The 25,317-nt window shown below is 42.6% G+C and overlaps 1 protein-coding gene across 1 annotated transcript in view; it reads left to right on the top strand.

Annotated features, from left to right (window-relative positions):
- The first annotated feature begins 9,304 nt into the window (after positions 1-9,304).
- LOC108786844 (thread biopolymer filament subunit alpha-like) overlaps positions 9,305-25,317 on the top strand; it is a 35,816-nt gene continuing 19,803 nt past the window's right edge. Inside the window, exons 1-8 of the mRNA XM_018556233.1 lie at positions 9,305-9,943; positions 13,441-13,652; positions 14,815-14,875; positions 16,720-16,815; positions 17,893-18,069; positions 18,950-19,075; positions 19,704-19,817; positions 21,359-21,465. Of these exons, the coding sequence (XP_018411735.1) occupies positions 9,305-9,943; positions 13,441-13,652; positions 14,815-14,875; positions 16,720-16,815; positions 17,893-18,069; positions 18,950-19,075; positions 19,704-19,817; positions 21,359-21,465 (1,532 nt within the window). The remainder of the gene's footprint in view (positions 9,944-13,440; positions 13,653-14,814; positions 14,876-16,719; positions 16,816-17,892; positions 18,070-18,949; positions 19,076-19,703; positions 19,818-21,358; positions 21,466-25,317) is intronic.

Raw genomic sequence — 25,317 nt, 5'->3', positions numbered from 1 at the left:
CATAATGATCGGTAAGGTGAGAAGTTATGTGTGGAACAAGACAATTAATTCTCAGACAATAGTTATCACACCATTGCTTGAGTGCCTTAACTGTAATTGGAGCAGCCTGTTTAGCGAGGACTCGTTCAATAATGCTGTGTATGCGATTGAAGACATTTGCATATATTCCTAGTATTAGTCATCAATTTATCTATTGATTATGGTGTCAGCATCTACTTTACTCTCCGGCCCTTCAAAATTCATAATCTAATTGGATATGTGGTTATACCATTGGAAATTACTGCATTGAAAAATGAAGCTGCTTGAGATTCAAAGCATATTTTTGCTCTTAGGTGCCCTGGTATTTTAATGATGTCACAGTGTTGGAGACTGATGGTCACCATGTTGGCCTTCATGGAGTCATTTGGAGCCTCCATATTACCTTCTTGAATCTATAATCTGTCTACCACTGTGGTGAAGTTTTTATGTAGATATGTTTTCACAGACCTTCACTTCTTATACCATATTTATCCAAGTGTCTGTGGGAAGTGATGTTCCAGACAGTTCAAGAAGAAACATCTACCCTAAACAGTCCCAGAAGTAATATCTGTCCCTGTCACAGTCCGGCGACCGGGGCACACAAAAGGACTTAAAGTAGCGTGCACAAAATGGTGTCTGGGATGAAAACACAGGAAGTAGGTGTCTGTGCGTTACCGGGGATGCACTAGAGATTCTAAGAAGGGCTGGGTGTTCGACAGAGCCTCTAATGGTGAGGATGATTGGCTGCTGGACACCTTCCAGGTTGCGGCCCTCTAGCACGCCGACACAGAGCCTAGTTGCAGCACCGAGGTGCTGGATGCAACAGCAGGGAGGGGTGAAGCCTATACACAGTAGAACAGTAGAAAGGCATCATGGCACACTCACAAACTAGCATGTAAAACAACTTGTCTCACCACTAAGGACAATGACAGAGGTTTGGATACACGTCTTCTGCAAAGGATGTGTAAGCCGCACTGCCGCGCCAAGGCACTTCTTATAGTGCGGTCCTAACTCTAAACTATGAGAGTCTCCATCTTGGAGCACATGGGGCAGAAGATATCAAATTGGGTGCAGGCTTGTCAGGAGGACGCCCCACCTCCTTAAAGGTACAGAAACACACAAGGGATCCCGCACATCCCATTGGCAGCTGAGAAACCCCATGCGTCGCTGCACCAAATCGGTAAAGCAAAACAACACCTTCCAGGTTGCGGCCCTCTAGCACGCCGACACAGAGCCTAGTTGCAGCACCGAGGTGCTGGATGCAACAGCAGGGAGGGGTGAAGCCTATACACAGACAGTGGTTCTTGATACTGAGTGACACAGGGGTAGAAGTCCAAATAATAGTGTGAGAGGAGGCAGCAACAACACGGCAATCCGGGATATACTGAAGAGCGAGGCTGCATGGAACAGGAGAGAGGGAACATCTCACCATAAAGAGGGAACCTTTTAGAGAGGGAACATCTCACCATAAAAACCCAAGAGGGAACAGCTGTCTTAAGTTGTTAAGGGAACATATGCCTAAAGGTGCCCATACACTGTACGATTATCGTACGATAATCGCGGGAAATCCCGCAATCGTACGATAATCGCAAAGTGTATGGAAGGCGTGCAACCGTTTCTACTCTACGGGGGGCGGGCTTGCGATGATTGCAAGTACGATTTGCCTGTCCAAGATGGGCAGATCGTACTTTTTTCAATTACTTTACAACCCTCGCAAGACAAAAGTCTTGCGAGGGTTGTAAAGTGTATGGCCACCTTAACACTGGCCATACACTGCTCTATTTTTCTCGTTCAACCTGCGGTCTGAACTCATCAACACTATGAGCATGTTGATCAAGGAATACCCGCTGTTTCTTTCGTATTCTGACAGCGGCCGCAGGCAACTCATTAGTTGCTGGCTCTGTTTATATGTGGATTTTCCGACCTGCTCCTTCGATCAGCTGACAGCATCACCTACCCTACAAATTTGAGTAACTAGACAAACTTTGCACAGTGTATGGCCATCTTAAGACAGCACCTCAGTGCTTTCCATCACATTCACACCTGCCTGGAACTGCTGGAATACAACATTCTGAATCTGATAACAGAAAAAACTTGGTATGATGTTAATCATTGGTGAGCTATACAAAAACAAAAAGGCTGTCTGAGGCATGACAAGTATGCATAGGCAAAGTAGGTTGATTTCCCATGCAAATACAATTCAAATGCACTTTGGCACCTGTGCTGTGCGGGGGATTGGTAACCTTGCATGCATTTGTGCATGGATGTAAATACATATCTTGACACCCCAAAGCAACATTTTTATGCCCCCCGAGTTCTCTCAGTGGCACTTGGCAATATCAACTATGACAATATGTGTCACTAATCTTGACATAGAATATGCCTAAATATAGGACAGGTAGCAGGAGAGATCTCATCATAGTAAGTACACTACTGGGGACCAATAATGTAGATATACAGTAAGTTGTCAGAGAAGAGGAGGGAATCATTTTCCAGCTAAATATTCTAAAAAGATTTATCAACACTGGAGCAGACAAAATCTGGAGCAGCAGTGCATGGTAACCAATCAGCTTCTCTCTTTCATTTTCAAATCTTAGGCTGGGCACACACCTTACAACCATTGCAAGACTTTTGTCTTGCGATGGTTGTAAGGTACTTAAAAAAACGTACGATCTGCCTATCTTGCATAGGCAGATCGTACTTGCGATGATCAGAAGCCACGCCCCCTGAGGGGCGGGCTTCCGATGACCGCAATGCCGAACGGGCAGTGTGCGCTTGCGCACACCGGCCCGTACGGCTTTTATTGTACGGACATGCTCGGCGGGTTTTTGAACATGTCCGTAAGTTTAAAGTTGTGCGACCTTACAGTAGTAGAGGTCGCACGGCTTCCACACACCTTACGATAATCGTACGATCGCGGGATTCCCGCGATTATCGTACGATTATCGTACGATTATCGTAAGGTGTGTGGGGACCTTTAACTGAACAAACTGAAGAGAGAAGCTGATTGGTTACCATGCACAGGTGCTCCAGATTTTGTCTGCTCCAGTGTTGATAAATTCCCCCCTCTGTCTTTAGTAACTCCCCAGATTCTTCCAGCATATAGGATCTCAGATTTTGGGGCATTTGCGTAAATTCTAAACACCGTAAGCATGCTCTGAAGGTGATGGTCTAATTTTTGATCGATCAAAGAAGTTAACGATTTATTGACGGCACACCAGAAAATATCTCACGGCACACTAGTGTGCCGCGGCACAGTGGTTGAAAAACGCTGATCTAATAGTCAGTAAACAAAAATGTTGCAATAATAATAATTACCATCCTGATATTTTATATTATGACATCATTCTTACCGGGTTAATTCACCTTTTTGCACATTTCCAAAAAAATCCCCCCAGTAAAGCACTGTTCAGATGTTAAAAAAAACTTTGCCCCTTGTCCTGGTGTCACAGGTGAGGGGAAATCTTCCCAGTGGAGACACACATTGTACAGAGCTACAAAAACACATTGGATGCTCTATCCATTTCCCACTTCAAAACCAAGCTCCTGTAGCCATAGCTGATCATACAAATGATGTTGGGGGCAGAAGCAAAAACAGAAGTATGTAATATAGCTTAGGGAGCTCTATATGATTATTATCATATAGGGATTCACCGATACCGGTTTTTCAGGTGAGTAATGACCCGCCTCCCAGCTTCCTGATTGGCTGGAAAGCCAGCTTCCCAGTCAATCAGCATGGAGCCGGCTGTTCCGCCTGCTCGATGCTGATTGGCCAATCAGCATCGAGCTGGCCAAAAAGCCAATCAGGAAGCCAAGAGGCGGGTCATTAGTCGACTCCCAGCTTCCTGATCGCACGAGAAGCTAGCTCCATGTTCCCCTACAGCACTGCCAGTCAGAGGACATTTTCCTCTGGCCGGAAGTTCCGGTAATGGGGAAAATATTGGAGCATTTGGGCGAGTATAAGTACTCACCAAATACTCAGTATCGGCACTGATACCGATACTAGTGTCATTATCAGTGCATCCTTATTACCATAGCAATTATGTTTTTGCCTCACAGGAAGAATTTGGGAGAGATTAGAACAGCCTTTTTCAACCAGGGTTCTGTGTGGTACTCAGAAGCCTCCTTAGGAGCCTCCTCCTGTCTCATCAGAGTCCCCCCTCTTTCACGCTAGGAGCCCTCCTTCACATCAGAAGCCACGTTTCACATCAGAGCTCCCTCCTTTAACATCAGAGTCCCCCCTTCACATCACAACCCCCTTTATATCAGGAGCCTTCTTCTCATCAGAAGCCACCCTTCACCTCAGGAGCCCTCTTCACATGAGAACTCCCCGCCCCCTTGACAGAGATATAACTCTGTCCTTTTCTGAATGGGTCTTATCTTCTTGGATTAGCTTCATTCATTTCCATTGTGCTGGTGGCCGGCCAACCTGCACAATGGAAAGGCATGACGCTGTGGGACCCTGGTTGAGAAAGGCTGCTCTAAGGCTTCTCCAGAGGCTCTATAGGAGTTCCTTAAGCAGTGGCCGATTGATCCCTTGCCTGATAGTACCTGCCCAGTTCTGACAGCAACAACACTTGGCTAAATCAGAGGAAAGAGACCAGTGGAGCCTCTGCTCTCATGCTCTTATGAGGTAGGTGGCATAAGGAGGCACCAACACTGACCACAAATGGTAAGGGTGCACTACACCCCCCACAAATGTAAGGGGGCATTTCTACACAGATCAACATAGTAAAAGGGCCCTTCTCCCACTGACCACCAACATAAGGAAGCATTTATCCACTGACCACCAATGGTAAGGGTGCACCCCCACAAATGTAAGATGGCATTTCTCCACTGATCAACATAGTAAGAGGACCCTTATCCCACTGACCACCAATTTAAGGAGGCATTTCTCCACTGACCACCAATGGTAAGGGTGCACTACACCCCCCACAAATGTAAGGGGCATTTTTCCACTGTACATAAAATGTAAGCGGACACTTCAGTTTTCACTGTTTGCATTTCTTTTCTGGGCATTATTCTAATTTGTTTCATTTCTTGATAATCACTAAACATAATTTAGTTTTAGAGAGGAGAAGGTGTTAACTACCTCCTGGCCGGCCGTTGCCGGGAGCTTCCTGGATGTAACAGGCCGTGTATATACGGCCTGTTAGCCCCGCCCACTCGTGCGCACTTTGCGACGTGCACGAGCGGGAAAGACACAACATTTCAAAACCAGCAGCGATGCCTGTTAACATACAAGCAATCCGCCGGCTATAGAGCCGGCAAATCGCTGGCATAAGCTGCCAGCCCGTGTCCCCAACCCCCCTCCCTCCGCGGCCCCCCTTGTGACGGACCCCCGTACTCAGGATGAGTATGTCCGCCGCTGTCTTCTTCCTTGCTGAGGAGATATTGGAACCCGCTGATCTGTAGCTCCCAGTTTCCCCAGTCACTAGCCAAGGCTCGAGTGTAGGGAAAACAAACTCTGCTTTATTGAGCAACTGCACAAACTTTTATACAGCAAGTGATGAAATCAGAATATAATCCCATCACATCCACCTCCCCTCCTCCCAGACCATCGGTCTGCTCAACACCACAGGTGTCCACCTGCTAACGAACTCCAGACAGCCTGGCCAGAATGTCATTGTTCTGAGCTCCCTCAGAGAACAATGGGAGATAACGAGGGATGGTGCTGATAGTCTTTACATAACCAGGTCACACAGCATAACGCACTCAAACATAACTCAATATCAATACACATTTAACTTAACCAATACACATAAACTGATCACCATGTCGTCACATAGCTCCCCCAAGTTAAAAGATGGCAGACCCGGTGAGACCCTCTACGGGTCCACTTGGGGATGTCCATGATGTTAGTCACCCTTTCAGTTCCGTTTGGCGGGATAGTCCATCAGTATTGGGTTTCCAGAGCCGGTAATGAATTGGCAAATTGGACAGCTGGAGGGCCAGGCTCCACCGCAACAGCCGTCCATGGGCCCCGGACACCCGGTTCAACCAAACAAGGGGGATATCCATAATCCTAGGTCCATAGTCAATTGATATACACATTTAACTTAACCAATACACATAAACTGATCACCATGTCATCACACCCCTCACGCTGGTCCCAGGTTCCGCTGTGCCCGGTGCGAGCCCGGGACCAGCATAGTGCCTCTCTGATAGGAGATCAGAGGGAGGTCGGTACACGATCTCCCTCCGGTCCCCTCTCCGGTGCCAGAAGTGGTGTATATGACATCACTTCCGCATTCTCATGTCACTCCCCAGCTTCAGACGCTGGAGAGAAGCCGAAGAAGCAGATTTGTTTCCAAAAAAAATTAAAGTTACACATAAAAAAGAATTAAAAAAACAAAAAAAATTGTCAAGTCTCCACCCATACATACACGCATGCAAACATGCATCAGGTGCGCATACCTGCGAATACGACGATTGCGCCCATTACACCGCGCATGTTACATATCGCGGCAAATGTCGCAGTGAGAGCAATGATTTTAGGGACATCAATCACTGATAACACTATACTGATGAGCAGTAAAAGCTTTTAAAGTGTCGCCTATGGTCAATTTTGGGTATGGTAGTTGTTTGCGATTTCGCGGGTGTGCACAATTTTTAAGCTTGACATGTTTGGTGTCTATTTACCTGACGTGACCCCGTCTTTATCATTTTACCCAAACATTGGGTAATAATAGTTGTTTCCTAATATAATGTAAAAAAAACTTTTTTTTTTCAAAATGTTCAGTAATTTTTCCTAAATATAGTAAAAAATAAAACCCCACAGTGGTGATTAAATACCACCAAAATAAAGCTCTGTCTGTCTCCAAAAAATGGTATAACATTCATTTAAGTACAGCGTTGCATGACGGAATACATGTCAGTCAAAGTACCGCAGCGCTGAATACTGAAAAATGTCTGGCCAGGAAGAGGGTGTAAACACCTGGTCAGCAAGTGGTTAAAAAATATCCATTTTGGGTGTCAAGGACTCTTGGTATGCAATTTTCTATATTTGTTTATTTATTATAATATCTGCCCTCTGGCTTCCACAGGGGTGCCTCAAGATTTTTACCAGCACCATGAAAAGGAATGATCCAGGGAGGCTGGGATCAATTTATAAAAGGATAGTAGTTCTCCTCCATCCAGGCCTGCTCCTCCTCTCACCCTCTGCCATGCTGCCACAGCTGCAGCTCCTGATATAGAAGGGGGGTTCTAATGTGAAGGGGGCTTTTGATGTGAAGCGGGCTTCTGATGTGAAGGGGTGCTTTTTATGTGAAGAGGGCTTCTGATGTGAAAAGGACTTCTGATGTAAAGGGGGCTGCTAATGTAAAGGGGGGTTTGACATGGAAAGGGGGGTTCTGTTGTGAAAGAGGAGCTCCTGATTTGAAGAGGGACTCTGATATGAAAGGGGAGCCCCATTTTTTTTTGTTTTGTTTTTGCGTGAGGTCTTCTCTTAACAGACCCCTATCTTGGTTAAAGGAGAACTAAGAGGTGAGTAATTTAGACTCATCTTCATAGTTAGAGCCAACCTGTGACAAAGAAGCTGTCGCAGGTCGGCTCTATTGATCGTGAAGCGAGCAGAAACATGCAGCCGATCCGCTCACTTCTCAATCGTCTCCCTGCAGTGAGTGGTGACTGTCAGTCACCGCTCCCCGCAGGGATTCCCCCCTCCCTTTTCTGATCCTCCAGCGCTGAGTGGAGGAGCGAATGGGGGAGGGGCGGGCACAGCTGGCTCTGCCTCTAGATAGGCAGAGCCCGCTGTCACTCACACAACTGGGTGGGTCTCGACAGTATTGTTGGGATCCGTCCTGGCTGCGGCACTGTCAGTATATTGCGGGCAATAGCCCGCTACATACTGAGCTTTGGGTCACGTGAGGAGGTTAGTATATGTCCTCCCGTGACCCTAAAGAGAACTATGGGGAAAAACACTTACCCCATAGTTCTCTTTTAAGGGTCTGGTATGGATTTTTACCTTTATGCTTTTTTACATTTTAGACTGGGGTGACTTGAGATTTTGCATACTTTTAAAGGGTGCCGTAGCTGAAAAAAAGGTTGAGAAACGCTGCCCTAAACTGTAGATATTATAATTATTAGCAGGGGTTTCCTGAGATCTAAAAATTATTTCGGGGTTTCTCTGTGGTAATAGAGTTGAGAAAAACTGCATTACAAACATGGGGCTCCTTGATGTATTTACTGTGGGACCCCATCACACACAATTTCCCAGCTCTGCATTCTAATAAAGATAAATAAAAAATTACAGCTAGATTTGGGCTTACAGTGACACTAAACGCAGAAGTTAAATCTTAAGAATGCAATCAAGTACCATAACTATTAAAGCTGTATCTTATTTGTGCTTCATTTAGCTGTAGATCCTCAAATCATCGCTGACACTGTCCTTCCTTTTGGAGGGCGGCTACTTTTGTTCCCCATGGTCCCTGTGTGTGTTGTAAAGTAGCCACTGCTCCAACTCAGGTTTACTTTACTAATTTATATTGTGATTGTAGTCCATCAAGTGAGTTTGGAGCGGTGACGACTTTACAACGCACTCAGGGATCATGGGAAACAAAAGTAGCCACCCTCCAGAAGGAAGGACAGTGTCAGCACCAATTCAGAGATGATTTGAGGATCTACAGCCAAGTGATACACAAATAAGGCATTTGTTCATAGTTAAGGCACTTGAATGCACTTTTAGGTTTAACTCCCGAGTTTAGTGTCACTTTAAAAATAATCCTTATATACATGCAAAGGTTGCAGAGGGTGTCAAAAGCTGGGTCCCAGAAACCCTCATTTTTAGTATACTACAGAATATAATACTTAGCCCTAACTTTGTAGGCTGCTGAATATTACTGACGTGGCAGCATCTCCTTCATCCTGACACTAGTGGATACAGGTGTAGTCTACATGGCTGAATGTCACTCAGAATGATGATCCTCTGACTAAGATAGTTACAAGTTCCAACAATCTCCTGCCTGGGAGCAGATGAAAGGCAACGCTAGCCCTTGGCAAAGAGCTTAAATTTAGACACTGACATTTTCTTAATTCTTTCTGTGGCTTACTACCCCTTGTCTTGAGTTTGATCGCTGCTGCACGGGGCGAGCTATTCTCGCTGATTGTAGAGTTTGATTCCAGCTAGTGGAATTTTGATGATTCGTGTTAAACTGACTCCTCGCCCAATGGGAAGCAGAGTTCGTGCGTCTCCCCTGGACTCTCCATTGAGGTATATAACTGGTCGGTTCCTCAGATGAGATTTTGCTCTGGACGGTCTCAATCTTGGATTCATCAAGCTCTCAGGATGACAGTGGAAAAACAAGTCAAAGTCAGCAGCTCGGCTGTACGCTATGGTGCCTCCTATGGAGGGAACCGACTCTTCTCCGCAAATAGGAACTTTAGATCAGGAGGGTTTGGAGGTGGCGCAGGAGGTGGCTTTGGTGGCATTGGCATCTCCAGGGCGGTTGGGTTAGGAGCAACTGGAGGAGGCTTTGCTGGAGGATATGGTGGAGGTTTTGGTGGAGGTTTTGGTGGAGGATATGGTGGAGGTTTGGGTGCAGGTTTTGGTGGAGGTCTTGGTGGAGGCTTTGGTGGAGGTCTGGGGCTGAGGGGTGGAGCTTCAGGTCGCTTTGGTCTAGGCGCAGGGGGAGGTTTTGGGTCAGGTAGGTCTGGAGGAGCCTTTGGGGTTCTTAAGAGCCGCATTGGAGGAAGAGGGTTCAAGGTTGGTAGCTATGGTTCAGGCCCTTCATTACTGTTTGGTGGTGGAAGACCAGAACTTGGGGGTTTGGGGGGATTTGGGGGTCTAGGAGCTGTTCCAGGTATTTCTGAAATGCCATCCATTGACCCATCACTGCCCTCCGTGGACACTGTCCAAGTCACCCGCCAGAAGGAGAAGGAGGAACTCCAGATTCTGAACAACAAGTTTGCCAATTTCATTGACAAGGTACTTTATGGGCTGACATGGATGTGACCTAAAGCTGGAATGAACAAATGACCATTCATCTTTGCATGGTTGATACCTGTTGAGGTGTGACTACAGGCTCAATGGGATTTTTTTTAATTAAGTGTATCATGTATTAAAGAGTAACCTATAGCAAGCAATCACAGATTAGCCATAATTAGCCTGAATACACTGAACTCTTCTCTGATTGCTTTTTATGGTTTAGATTAGAATTTACAATGGTTCTTTCAACCAGGTTTTTCCATAAGCCTCTGGGTTCATTCAGTAATGATTGGCTATCAGAAGGTAGATCATAGTATATAAACTGATATAAACTGATAGATTTGATCTGTGAATGTTATGGTATACAGCACATTATTGCTCTTTGAAAGTTGCCCTTTACTCAGTGTTGTACAGTTCTGTGTAATTCATTTCAGTGCTGCTTGACCATGAGAAAGTCTACACACTGATAGGGTTATAATTGCATTTTGCACATGACTATTTTTATATGGGACATATTGTATGAGATAATTGTAACATAAGGAAGGTAATATTTATGAGCTATTTATAGGAAGTAGTGAAACTCCATGGGGTGATCTTGTAAAGGACATAAATCAACACAGCCAATCTTGTTCCTTTTTACACACCCAGTTAAGACATTTGTCTAGTTTTAACATCTTGATGATTTGTGCTGGGTGTATTAAGTAAGTGTTTGTTCTGAGCTGACATACCATGAACTCACTTCATTCTATAAATCGGATTGCTTTGTAGTACCATAATTTCACATACTCAGCAGTCTGCTGAAGAGTTTCTCATGTATACCTATAAGTGATATTATTTGGTGCATTTATTTGGTGTCATTTTATATATTTTATGTACGGTAAATTATTTTTGCAGCAGTCTAGCAAACTTGTGTTTCCCACTAATACCCGTTAGATTCAGATTGGATTACGCATAGCAAGGCTAGGTGTTGGAAGTGACCATAGATTAACTGAGCTGGTAAAGCCTGAACCTTAGTGTAGTCGAGCACAATTCTATACCACAATTCTATACCACAATTACTGTAGACATAACCATTTCAGCATAACAGATCAACTTTCTCCAGTTTAGAATGACACATAATTGTTATATCTAACAGAAATTGTCACATTCACCTGGACTGTTTGATCTCTATTAGGCAAACATTCTGAATGTTTTAATTCTACAGATGGCTGGACAGAATTATTTTTATTTTATTGAATAAATTAGTGCAATTTACTGACATTTATGGAGTGTGAGAACTTATCTTTACTATTTGTTATTAAACATGGTCAACTAGGTACATTTTTATTTTTTTAATTTTACAGTCTAGATATGAAGCAAAATCTAACTTTGTGACCAGAAGAGTACAATACAATGGCCTCAATTCTAAGAATTAAAAAAATGCATTTACAGTGGTAGGACCGCATAGGGGCTGAAACCAGATTCATTAACAGTGAACACAAGTAGACATGTGCGATTCGTTTCATTCCGAAACAAAATTCGGATGAATTTTCGGAAATTTGAACATTCGGATGTATCCAAATTCCGAATTACAGACATAACGAATGCAAACGAATCCGAATTTCCGTTTCCGAAATTCGGTCGAACGTTTGCTTCGTTTTCGTTTCTTATTTGTTTCGTTCGTTCGTTGCAGCAAAGTGACATTAGAGAAGGAGAAAAACATTTTTTTCCCCTCAAATGTCACTTTTCTACAACGAATGAACGAAACGAATAAGAAACGAAAAACTAAACGAACATTCGAATGAACTACCGCTAACGAATTTCGTCCGAATTCGAATTGACTTTAACACCCGAATCACGAAAAATGAAATAACACAAAATCCGAATCAAAACGAAACTAAACAAATTTTTTGCCAGTACACATGTCTAAACACAAGTACAGGGTTTCAGAGTTCTGTCTCAGGCAATGCCACTAAATCTAACAGACCCACCCCCAAACCTACATCACTATTGGTATGTTATAAGGCAAACCCCGCCTTTCTTAAATGTTTAATTCAAATGCAAATACAGTGGTACCTCGGTTCACAAACGGAAGTTTGGCAAAATTTTGCTTCCGTTCACAAACTCCGCATCGGGTGATGAACACAACTGCAGCCATCTTCCCCGCTCTGACACATGGTGGTGGCTTTCTGTAGTCAAGATCGCTGTCTGATCACAGTTTAATTTGGTTCACAACCAATTCGGTTCGTGACCAGAATCGTGGAACGAATTAAGTTCGTGAACCGAGGTACCACTGTACAGCTATACTACTTCATACAAATGGAAGCACATTCTTTGGGGCTGCATTATAAAAAGTGGAGCAAAAACAAATGTGTTATTATAGTAGTTGTAGCAAAGTATGTATCTATATGATCTTTCATATGCAGCGTGCAATGTCATTGTTGTTATTGGTAGCAGCTCCGGTGTTCCTGACTTTTCCAATTTTACTATTTGTAAGTTGGCCCTATAATGTAGGATGCTACCATTGTTTAGTACATTGCAGTCTAGCCTTGACTTGAGTGCACAAGATGTACTTTTGAAAACAAAAGAAAGAGTTCCAGGTTCTGCAACATTTTCTGTCATGTACTCTACTTGTCATTTTGTGATTGCGGACCTATCTTATTTCTTTTAGGATTCTAGAAGTGATGTTACACATCAATTTAATTATGTTAAGAACTTTTCTTTAAAAAAACATTTATTTATACAACTATGGAACACAGAATGCTGCAGTGACGTGCGGTACCTCTTGCTAGGGGTGAGGCATTCCCCAGCCCCGCCTCCTGTGGGACGAAGCCCCCACCGGATGAAGCCCCACCCCCAAGCTAGTGTAAGGGAAGAGACAGGAAGGAGCCTCCCTGTCCCTCACTTGCTCCTCACCGCTGAGGCTCCATGACAGGTTACACAGCGGGGAGGGTTTCCCTGCTGTGTAACCTGTTAGATGCTGATCTGAATGGAGAAAAAGCTATCAGCTTCAGACATGAAGCTGACAGCTTTTTCCTCCATTATTCTAAGTGAGGCTCTGCCTCCCCTGACCACATGTCCCTGGAATGCTGTCGTCTATATCAAATCAACTCCATTTTATTATTATTATTATTATTATATGCTAATCAGTAGTATGATACCATCTACGTTAATGTAATTGGATTAATTAAATCAAAATGTTGCTGTAGTTTACAGTACCATTATTAAACAAGTTTAATCCTATTTACGTTGTTAAACATATACAGTATATATAACAATAAAATATGTTAGCAGCCCCTTTTAGATGTCTCTGAGGGTGTAGATGATACTACCAGCAAATGTGCATTTATTACATATTGCCCTAATAGGCCGAATGATATGGAGAGGCCTATACCCACATTCTATTCCCAGATCAGCCCTGGGGACTAGAATGATGATACATATACTACAATGTACTGATGATGAATGTATGTTCTCAATTATAACAATGTAAAAGACTATAATCTTGTGCTTTTCAGGTCCGCAGCTTGGAACATCAGAATACCATCCTCAAAGCTCAAATCAACCTCTACAATCGAAGTGACCCAAATGGACCAGCCAATGCCACCGTGGTTACCACCACTGCTGTAGCTGGCTACAAAGCCCAGATTGAGGTCCTAACTCAAACCAAAGGAGCACTTTTGGCAGAAATTGATCACTACAAGAGTGCAATTGGTGAAATACAATCCAAGTGAGTTTTTTGTGGGTTTGTTACATCAAATACGATCACAAATATTATTCATGTAATATTATGTTATTTATGTAATATTATTGTCTTTGTTATTAAGGTATTTATATAATCTAAAACCTTAGTAGCTTTCATGAAGAACTCTCTTGTTTTAGCTTAGATTTTTTTTTAACTGGTCAAATCATTGCCCCTAAATTTCTAATAGCTTCTTGGTGACACTCTGAAAGAGTCCCAGATTTAGTTACACATATGTGTTGCACGTAACAAGGAAATGTCCCTTTTACTCTCCTAGTGAGCCGAATCCTCTTTTATTTGTGTCTCACACACTCCCCCTCCCAGACACTGCCACCGGCCACTCACAGTGGGAGGGTTTCAGTAACAGAGGTGGTACTGTCATCCCAGAAAGCAAGGAAGAGGGCAGGGCTTGGTGTAGCCAGTTTCTGATTGACAGGCTACAGGCTTATAGCCATGCCCCCTACAACAGCCCTCATGAGAACAGCAACACAACTCTAAACTCAGGAGCAGTGTAGTAGCGTTGTCACCACGTCCCAGGATGCTACATAAGGTTGACTTCACTGGCAGAGTCAACATGTATTTGGGAGACTTTGTATGGGGACTAAAGGAAAACTGTAGTGCAGATACATTTCCAGTTAAGTGCTGCAGCACATAAGATTTAAATGTGAGACCATAGTTCTACTTCATTTTTCAAATTAATTTTGGCAGTTGCTTGATCAACTTTTTCATTATCAGAGAATAAGCAGGGTTGCTATTCTAGATAGCTGTTCCAAAAGTCTTATAGGATCCCTGAGCTGTCTGAAGTCCGTTGTGAAGCTTATCTCACGGGTAATGCCTTATATAGAAAAGGAATAGAAAACACAATTGAGTACAAAGTTAGAAGTGGCATATTTGATCAGAATTGTTAGTTTAGCTGAGTTTCTTTGATATTACTGGATATTAAACTCTCTGCCAGTTTACATTGCTGCCTGCCGTTTTAGTGCAATGCAGTTAATTCATGACAACTCTGTTCTATTTAGGATCTAAGGAGCTGTTGTTGGCAGTTGTGAAACCAGTCAAAGTGTTAATACTAGGACCTATTTTTTAATAACCATAGCTTCTTACGGTGTCATCAGTAAACCCTAATGTGACCTATTATGTTTGCTTTTAGGTATGATGATGACAGTTCAGTCACAAAGTCCCTGGAGGGAGAATGGACTACACTCAAAGAGGTCAGTGTCAATGTTAAAGGAAAAGGGGTCAGTCTTGCAGAAGTTTATGGGTAAATCTCCAGGGTGTTTATGCTGTAGTCAATAGAATTTGGGCACTTAGTCATGTGTTATGTACAGAATGCACTCATCCCAGCTCTTTCCACTCTACCAGTAAAATATGCACCTTTATTGACCTTTAAGTCAGAATGGACATTTTCCTCTTTGCCCTGACATAACCTAACCCATCCTTCCACTCCACAGATCTAACAACGACAGCCTCTGATGTTTGTTTGGATCCAGTGCCGTATCACTCTCCTGGCTGCTCATGCTCATTAGAACCCCATAGACTTCTATGGGACTGTGTCCGACATCCGGAGATGAAAGGAGAGGCGCTATAGAAGTCTATGGGCTGTAATGCGCTGGTGCCGTCAAGAGAGTGAGACTTGCACTGCTAAATGTGAAGACGAACGGAGGTAATGGTCATTGGATCAAGATAAGTGGGCATTTGTCGAGGTGGAGGGTGGGTTAGGTAAGGTCAGGCAAAGGGGCAAAAAGGATAAGTGCATTTTGTCTTAAGCTGACCTCCAGGCAGATATATAAGACCTAAATTAAGGCAGTTCTTCCTATAATTATATTGAAAGAAGATTACAGGAAGTTTTAGTTTAGAATTTTAGTTTCCCTCTTAGTTCCATCCTGATACAGAGTTTGCCAGTTCAAAATAATAATGTAAGATAAACATTTGCTTCGTTGGTTAGATATAAATAATGTTTATTCAGTTATATTCAAAATTGTTACATAGAAAATGCCATTTTAGAAGAGTAGCATCATCCCCTGGACTTCTTAAAGATGGCATCTAAGTTCCATTTAGGATTGTAGCAGCATGGTGGGTGATTGCATCATTAAGCTGAGGGGAGATCACATACCCACGAATGCAAAATAACGCATAGTCAACACTTGCATATGCACTGTTGAAGGGCCCTGGATGTACCAGGTTTTGTGTAAGCGTACATGCGCTTGCGCTAAACACCACCACCATATTATAATGTCAGAAATATGGTGGCGAGATCCCACACATGCACATTAACGGTAGGTCATACAGACACTACTGCCCATGCATGTGATCTCATAACCAAATTTATGACACCAGAATATGGAAGTTGTATCGAGTGCACGGCCTGGGCATCCAGTGAGGTAGTGACCTCACAGATCAAAAGCCACAGAGCATGTGCTATATAGGACCGAGATATTGCATTGACCTGTGCACGTGTGGTAGCTGAAGAAATCAGATCCTGCATGGTTGCAGGCCGGGACTATTTTATTTACCTGTCAGGTGATTGAGTATTCAAAATGAACACAGCTTTTATCTTATTCACCAAACCAAGCGAACAAAGCCTTTGCTACTTAATTAGTTAATGAACCTTACTGAGTCATCAGTGCATCATCTCCTCCATTATCAGAGGGCTCGGACTCGGTTCCAGTTTTCAGTCTGAGAGATGAAGCCTCAAAGCAAGCTGCACTTCTGTGCTGTCTCTTTAGCTAACCCGTAGTGTTCTGGGTCCCATTGCAACATCTTTATTGTTGATGTATAAAACAAAGATTTTCTATATTGTAAAAATAGATCTTTTTTTCACGAATGCTAAAAAAAACTATGTATGTATGGGTTAAACCACAGATATTTTGCAGCTTCTGTAGAGAGCACAATGTATACATGCATACAGAAGACTCATTATTTGTATTCCTGGCAATTTGTATTTATACATAATTTTCTAAATAAAGTGACCAGGAGACATTTCAATATTTGCAGCAGTTACATTATTTGTCAGCATGACCTTAATTTACTTTTTTTTTTCAATTCTCTCCTTCAGGATGTTGATCACTTGTACCTGACCATCTTTGACCTTCAGACCAAACTGACTGGAGTAGAGGATCAAATTACTCTTTCCAAACAAGTGTATGATGCTGTAAGTATACACCACCCAACACAATGGGAGGCAGGAAATGGAACTGATCCCCAGAGAAAGTAGCCTTGGAACCATTTAGATAAAGTAATCCAGTGACTGGATTGATTCTAAAATGTAAAATCAAATGTATTGTTTATTCAGCCATTTTTAATAATTACTGTATATGTGGCGTTCAGGCTTAAACATTGTGAGATTGCACCTGAATGACAGAGAAGGGACTTAGTTTGTTACCTCGGCATTCAGAGCTCCTCGGTACAGCATCTCAGGAATGCCAGTAATCAGAATTGTGGGGCCCAGTGACCCAAAACAGAACTACTTTGCAGAACACAGCAAAGGAAAGAGGTCAGTTGAAAGAATTATGATGCAAATGATATTTTTATGAAAACATACTCTATATACTAGAGTTCCATTCAAATATCTTGTCCGCTATCACTTTATATTAATCATTAGAACATGTACAACAAACTGAAAAATCATGTGTGTGATCAAAAGCACTTCCAGATGCGCTCCTCATTATCACCCTCTAGCAAACGGCAACTGTTGTATGATCATTAAAAGCCATGCTCAAATCAGGAGCATCTGTAGCACAGAATGGACTGTGTAAGTCCCCTTTTCCACATGGGCTGATCAGGAGGGGTCCGTGCATGGATTCCCTCCTGAACGGAGAAGTACGGATCAGATGTTGCCGGATGTGACATCCGTGTCCATCCAGTTTTTAAACTGATATGACTGGAGCCCATGTTGGTCTATGGAAAATCAGACGTAAACAGACTTGTCAGTTTACATCAGATTGCACATTCAGGTCCGGCAAAACGGACACTGTTTTGCCTGTTTTTCTGGACCTAGCCGGAGTCAGGGGTTACCGGGTGTATACAAATGTCTGTCCATTTAGACCCAGCTGCCCGTAGTCTTACATTGGGCATCTGATGCACTGAATCGGACCACCCATGTGAAATGGTCTTTAATCTGTTTTCTTCTGTCCTATATTTATTAAGGTGATTAGTCACCTGTCAAAGTTGCCAATATTTGACCTTATTTATTTGGCTGTAAATAAATATCTTGTTCTTCTGTATACAGAAAGTAAGAGAAGTTCAGACAATCATTACAAGTGGCACCAAAGCAGCCGTTTCCATTTCATTTGACAACTATGCTCAAGCTGTGGACCTGACGACAGCCATCTCAGAAATGAAATCACAGTATGAAGTACTCGTCCACAAGACCAAACAAGAGGCATTCACAGCAGCTGAAAACAAGGTGACCTTATCTATACCAGATGCTTGTAAACTAATTTTAACAGCTACTGTCACTTTCCAGTTCTAATCTGATTTGTAATTGTAGTACTGCACACCTCTTCAATTCCCTTGTAATCAATACCAGAAACCCCATCTACTTTTCTAGGTTCCTGTGTTTCACCAACACAGGGGCCTAGAAACCTGAAGCACTTACCAATAGAAACCAGTCTCCTTGATCCTTTAAAAGATGATACTTGATTGATATCTATGGGCGAGTGCAGCCATATCTTCAAGATACGAAACATTTTTTCTGCTAAGGATGTCTTTGTTATCCATTTTGCTGAATCTTAAAGACCCTTTAACAACATGCATGTTACTTAACACTCATTTATGTTTGTTGCCTTAAGGCAGCTCATTTATTTGATTGGGCTTGCCCAATGCACCACAATGGACAAAGCATCCCTCCTGAAGAATTTTCTTTAGCACGGCACACCACAATGCATGGTACTGTGTTACTGCAGCACAGTGGAAAATACTAGATTCAATGTGTCAAGTTTGTTGCCTTCTATACCAATTAGGAATATTTCCCTTCACTTCCTGTCCTAGAGACACAACAAGTAGGAGAAAATGTATCCAAAGTGAGGAGAAATCCGTTCAACTGTCACCGGATCAGGTGTCCCCATTAACAGATTTACATTTTGGGTTTGCCATTTCTTTCAGTGTGTTGGAGGCAATGAATAAACAGAAAAGGTGATCTCCAGCACACAGTGATAAAAACATCTACACTCTGTAAAACATATTTTGGCTTTAGACACTCCTATGTTGCAGAATTCATAGTCTTGCTGCATTACCATGTTAAGTAGAATCTTTCACTTCTAACCTTGGTTTTGTCATCTGCACAGATTGTTCTGGCTTCTGGCCACACACAGCCATCCGTACATACTCTGACTTCATTCAAGGAGGAGTACAGGACGATGAAGCTGCAGGTTGACGCAGTTCAACGGGAAATAGAAAGGATTAAGAGCCTGGTACGTATTCATTTATATGACAAATGTTTGAAAATAACAAATGAATTATATGTGCACAATAGGGACCTTAGATTGTAAGGTCCATGAGGGCAAGGACTGATGTGAATGTGCAGTGTGTAAAGCACTGTGTAAAAATTGTCAGCGCTATATAAATACCTGTAAGAAATAAATAGATTTATAAGTGTCCTATCCAGCTATGCTGTTCGCACAGCACTAGCACCCTTAGATGGTGCTGATGAGTATAGGATGTCCAATATTTATCAGTACCATCTTGGAACGATATCTCTGTGTGAACGCCATATGAGCAGCTATACGCCAGGCGGAACTTTTATAAATAAACCCCTTAGTGTATGAATTATATAAAATAATACATTTTATAGCTCATTTATATAACAGCCGTTCTGCATACTCACAGTATGTATAGATTTGTTTAATTAATATTTTCCAAGGGGGTGGGGGAGGGCTATGTGTGGTAATTGCAATGACTTTGCATTTTTGTTTGTATGCTTTATATTTTATTGTTTTTTCAATGCAAAACAAAACCTCATAAAACTTGCCAGTTTTTGATTTTCCTTAGTAACAGGATGACCGAGGTGGCTTTATAAAAGCCTCTTTTCATGTTTTACAGAACATTCAACTGGAGACTCAGATCGCTGAAGCAGAGACCAGCACCGGCAGCGATACTGACACATACCAAGAGCAGGTTTCAGCCCTCAAGGCTCAGCTAGATGACATTAGAAAGGTAAAGAACACCAAAACATTTTTTTTTTTTTAACTCGTCTTTAATTATTATATAGCCAATATGGGAACACGTAATTCCAATTTGTAGTTGATCCGTGACTATCAGTTGAATTCTGTTTACAAAAATTCATTTTCGGAACGTTTGTTCTGTTTTCTAATAGGGTTAAATCAATGATCGATTTAGACTGTAGTGAGGAGAAAAAAAAAAGGATAGGGTTAGAAGAAGAAGGATAGAAAACTTTTCCATTTGGAACAAAATTCTATGAGTGAATGTGGCTTTCATTCAAGAAACTCCATTCAATCCAAAATCGGTTGTAAAAATCAAACGAGATTTCGAGCAACTTTCTCTGATTGCATTATCGAATGTTCTAACAATAATTCTTATGAAGCTTTGTTTGAAAATATAACAGTGTATACTCAGCTTTAGGAGGAATGGGGGCAAATAAAACCACTTATTTTTGGCCAGCAATACATAAAGATACGTAACAATAAATCCTATAACCAGAGGTGGCAAGCGGGGGTGCGGGAGTGGTTTTGTATGCTCTGCGGTGGGGGCGATAAAGAGGCGGGGCCTCTGCAGCATCTCCCTTCTCAGCTCTGGCTTAGACTCTGGCCGAGGTCCTGCCCAGTGACATCGCTGGTTGCCAGGAGCGGTGCGGGACACCCCAGCCAGAGCATCCCAGGTTGCTAAGAGCTGAGTGGGAAGCTGTTTATGGCCCTTACACATCTCCCCCGACTCTTAGCAACCTGGAATGCTCTTGCTGTAAAGAGGGCAGCAGGCACACTGCAAACATTGTGCATCAGAACGGCCATGCCCCTCTGCCTGACACCCACCTACATGACCCAAAGAAATGCAGCCTAAGGCAAGAGCCTCACGCTGCCAGACTATAGGGATGGCCCTGTCCATAACATAACGTTAGAGAAAAAAAATTATAGATCAAATAATGAATGTAAGTGCTTGTTACCCCACCATACCAATTCAGAAAGGATGTATTCAACTTCTTCACAGTACTCCAAGATTAGTCTGTCTCTCTCATGTGTAATTGCTAAATCAAAAACCTCTCTTGGTAAAACTGTTGCTTGTGGAGCAACCATTCAGCAGCACAAGTATACAGAGGTGATTGGTATCAACAACAGTTTGACCAAGGGAAGTTCTTTCTTGCTGAGAATGCTACATGTTGGCCATGTTCATTGTTTTATTAAAGTGTATGTATAACTAAGCCTATAGCCTTTTTATTTAGTTTGGGATTGGGTGGTGAAGAGTTAGAATCACCTTTTCTGTTGACCACTGTCAGTGGGTCAGAAAGTGATATAATACATAACAGTTCAGTTATTATTGGAGCAGCAATGGAAAGGGAATGTCCTAATGGGAACAGAAGTTCTGGTGATTGATCACTTTGTAGAGAATTCGTTTCATTCTTTGCTAAGCCTGTAGAACAGAAAATGCGGGGAAATCTCCCTAGCCGGACATATACAGCACAGTAGGTACTGTACACAGTATTCCTAGTTTATTCTTATTTTTTTTCTCTAATTTCCTGATAGCAAATTGCCCACTATGGTCAAGAATATCAGGACCTCCTGGCAGTGAAGATGGGATTAGATGTAGAAATAACAGCCTACAAGAAGCTGATGGACAGCGAAGAATTAAGGTAAGGAGAGGCAAAAAAAAATGGAAACAAGCGACGAACCAGTACAGATTTCCAAAGAGTGACCCCTGTATGTTTACTGTTTACTGGCATGTCTCAGAGCTACAGCGGGCAGTGAACCTATATGCATATATAAGTAGATTCCATGCAGAGACTGACAATGGTGTGTGCTTAGCTGGTTTTAAATAATAGTCTCCCTGCACCAGGAGAGGGAGCAGCAGTGACTGGTCTTTATTACAGGAAGCTCCTGTGCAGAGATGTCACACTGGATTACTGCACAGATCTAAAATAAATAAACGAAGCATTTCGAGATTCAAGTAAAAAAACAAAACGTGCCTTTTGCCTACTCAGGTGATATTTGTTTATCCCTGAGTCAAGCTTTAAAGTATGTCTAAAGCAAAATAATTGTTTTTTAAGACCCTGCAAAGTCTCTTAAGATTTAAATGCCTGCAATAGTAGAGGAGATATACTATCCTCTTTGGTGGCCCATTTCTCCTGTCTTTTCTCTGTTCCAACGCTGCAATCTTGCAAAGCTTCTTGAGCAATTAATACTTCCAGAAGTGTTGAATGCCTTTGCCCCCCACTCCATGCTTTAGTTCCTTCCTCTGACCCCTATGTCACTGCAGTGGCATAGGGGCTTAAAGGAAGGAACCATCACATGGCAGGGGACTGAAACTGAGGAGAGGTAGGAGCAATGGACTGTCAAAGAGGTGAGTATATGCTGTCTTCTATTGAAGAGGATTGCTGGATTTAACCCTCAACTGGCATTGTCTCATTAAGTTTTACTGTAGAAGCTTTTAAGGCCCCATTCACACCGGATCAGTTGCGTTGTATTATCATCCGTATATTAACGGACAGTAACGCACGGGCAATGAAAAATGAATGGGTGTGAATGGGGACAGTTCACACCGCAGTGTTGCATTGCTGTATGTTGGGCTAAAAAAAAAGTAGAGCACTTTCCAGTGCACTGCAACGTGTGAAAAACGCATGCTGACGGAATGCATCGCAAGCCGTTAGAGTGAAGTATGTCCACTCAGGACATGTTACTTCACATAAAGCTTGCCAAAAAAGAAACACTGAAAATAAAATGCAATGGAATGCAACTAAATGAAAGGAAATCGGAAGGTACAACCGCAAGTCAATGGAGGGTTCCTTGACTTGCGGGTACCTTCCAATTTTGGAATTTCAGGTTTTTATTGCTTTCTTTGTCATCAAATCTATGGGTGTGTTTATTCCAGATCCTGGCTCCTGCCTTAATTAGATTTTTGATTAGTCAAGTAAACCACTTTTTACCCCAAGCATGTAATACATTGATCAGCCTAATGGATTTGTTTAGAATTTAAGGCTGGTTAACTATCACTTGCTGAAATGAATACTGATCTGTTGCAAGTCATTTTAAGTCTGTTTGTTTCAAACAATGCACCTCAAATGGCTACAGTGAACTATAATGTGTGCATTAATTAAGAAAAGCAATGTGAACAGTTTATTTATGCTGTGCAGCTATAGTGGTTCCAAGAACTTCCAGTCATCAGGAACACTGGTTATTGCAAGTGGCGTTATTATAAACAACCACCAATCATTTTCTTTTTTATGAACGAAAACAGAGGTTTTTCAATATGTGCACTGTGTCTGCAGGTCAGCTAAGTTGGATAGGTTTCTCCTAGTCCAAGCACAACAAGAATTCTATGAAGACAAGCAGATGTTCCTTTTCACTATCCATGTCTTGGGATGGGATATCTGTTAGTCCATGGCCCAGCCTGTCACTGGTGACTCTTTCAACATTATGCTCTATCAGGGTTCTGTGAAGCAGTGACTTCCAACTTTTGAGGTATAGGGGGCATGAATTGTGTCCCATAACTGCACCAAAGGGCCATACATAATTTTATATCTATAGAATGCTGCAGAAGACTGCAAACATACTAAAGAAGATGACCAAAGACCGGAGACATGCTACAGGTGTGAAATGAAGACATGTTACTTTAGATCAGGCGTAGGCAATCTCCGACCCTCCGGCTGTGGTGAAACTAAAAATCCCATCATGCATCTGCCTCTGGGATGCATTCCTGTGGCAGACAGAGTCTTCCAATGCCTAATGGGATTTGTTGTTGCACCACAGCTGAAGGGCCGGAGTTTGCCTATGTGAGATTGTTAGACATCTCTGCCATTACATTTCCTTTACAAATCAATGCTCCCGCTCCAACTGTAAGAAACTTACCTTTCCTGCATCCCACCTCCTCTCTGCCAACATCACAACTCTCCTCCCTCCTTGTCAGTTTAAGCCGTCAGTTTCACTTGTACGGTGTTCCTGCAATGAACACAGACGCCGGACAAGGCAACTGAACCCACACTCTCCATTCTGAAGTAGTGACACACAGCCTGCATGCCTCTCTCCATCTTGCACTTCTAAGCAGGCTGGATGATCTCTCTCTCTATCCTGGACTTCATAATCAGTAGCAGCACTCTTCACAGCAGTGACTCTGAGTCCACCCAGATTCAGCCTCCAGGTCTGCTGCCATTAACCCTTCCAGGACATCCATGTGCGGTACTAAAAGGCCGCACAGCAAGCATTAAAGGGCCGCATGTTAGGCATCGGGGATGTAAAGCCCCAACTGCAAATTAAATCATACCAACTGCATGCTCAAAGAATATAGCATTTGACCAGCCAAAGAAATAGGGTCACTACGCTAGTTTTGTTTGCCATTCTTCAGTCATGTATGGTATTGTTAGCTATTTATTGTCTCTTCTGGCAGAACTGGTTGGTGTTAAAAGAAGCGCAGTATTAAGTTCAGGTCTGTAGCCTGCAGCACAGAATATGTCACCGTCATCCCCACGTTCATTCAGAAACTCCTGCCTTTACTGACCCCGCTATTCAGCCTCACTGTGAACAGCTGTTTCCATGAACCCCTGCTGATTGATAGCCAGTTTTGCTGAGAAACGGAGTGTAGCCGACTGTAAATTAGAGAGCTGTGCTAAAACAGCCCAGGAACATACAGTAAGAATGGGATGTATTAATCAGACTCAGTGACAGATCAGGCAAGGTGACCATTCGGTAAATTTAGGACAGAGAGCCCTGGGCGAGATTGAATGCGGCATGTTATAACTCACTGAGCAAACAGCAGTAAAATACCACTCTTTGTTGGAGCAGTTGCTGCTGCTCAGCTATATACCCTTTACAATAGGATATATGCTACATTTATAGTGTATGAGTGTCATAACAAAGCAGTACAGTCATATTACATTTTCTGTAAGTGTTAGATCTTGTATGTATGTCAGTGCATGGTAGAACATACCAGAGATGTGGCCTACTTACTATATATAAAAGCATATACTGGAGAGAGAGAGAGAGAAGCAGTATTTATATTATTGTCTTTTTTCTTATTTTACATTGGAAATCTTTTATACACCAGGTATAGTTTATCTTGGTGTCTTTGTGATGTATGCATGTATACACTATATATAGAACTAGATAGATAAATATGTATCTAGCAAGTATCTATCTAGCAAGTAGAGTCCTTTCCTGTATTAAGAGGGAAATGTTTTGCAGGGACAAGTCCATAATTGTGCCACTTTATAGATCACTGGTTCGGCCTCATCTGGAGTATGTGGTCCAGTTTTGGGCACCAGTGAACAGGGGGGATGTCCTGGAACTGGAGAGGGTCCAGAGGAGGGCAACCAAAATCATAAATGGGATGGAGGATCTAAGTTATGAGAACAGGCTGCTAAAATTAAACATGTTCTCCTTGGAAGTAAGGAGATTAAAGGAGAACTATGGGGTCAGTGTTTTTCCCCATAGTTCTCCTTAGGGTAACGGGAGGACACAAACTAGCGTCCTCCCGTCACCCTAGGCTCAGTATA

This window comes from Nanorana parkeri, unplaced genomic scaffold, assembly GCF_000935625.1.
Source record: "Nanorana parkeri isolate BGI_ZX_2015 unplaced genomic scaffold, ASM93562v1 scaffold229, whole genome shotgun sequence".
NCBI lineage: Eukaryota > Metazoa > Chordata > Amphibia > Anura > Dicroglossidae > Nanorana > Nanorana parkeri.
The sequence above is the reverse complement of the archived record's forward strand: the minus strand, read 5'-3'. Positions and strand labels throughout refer to the sequence as shown.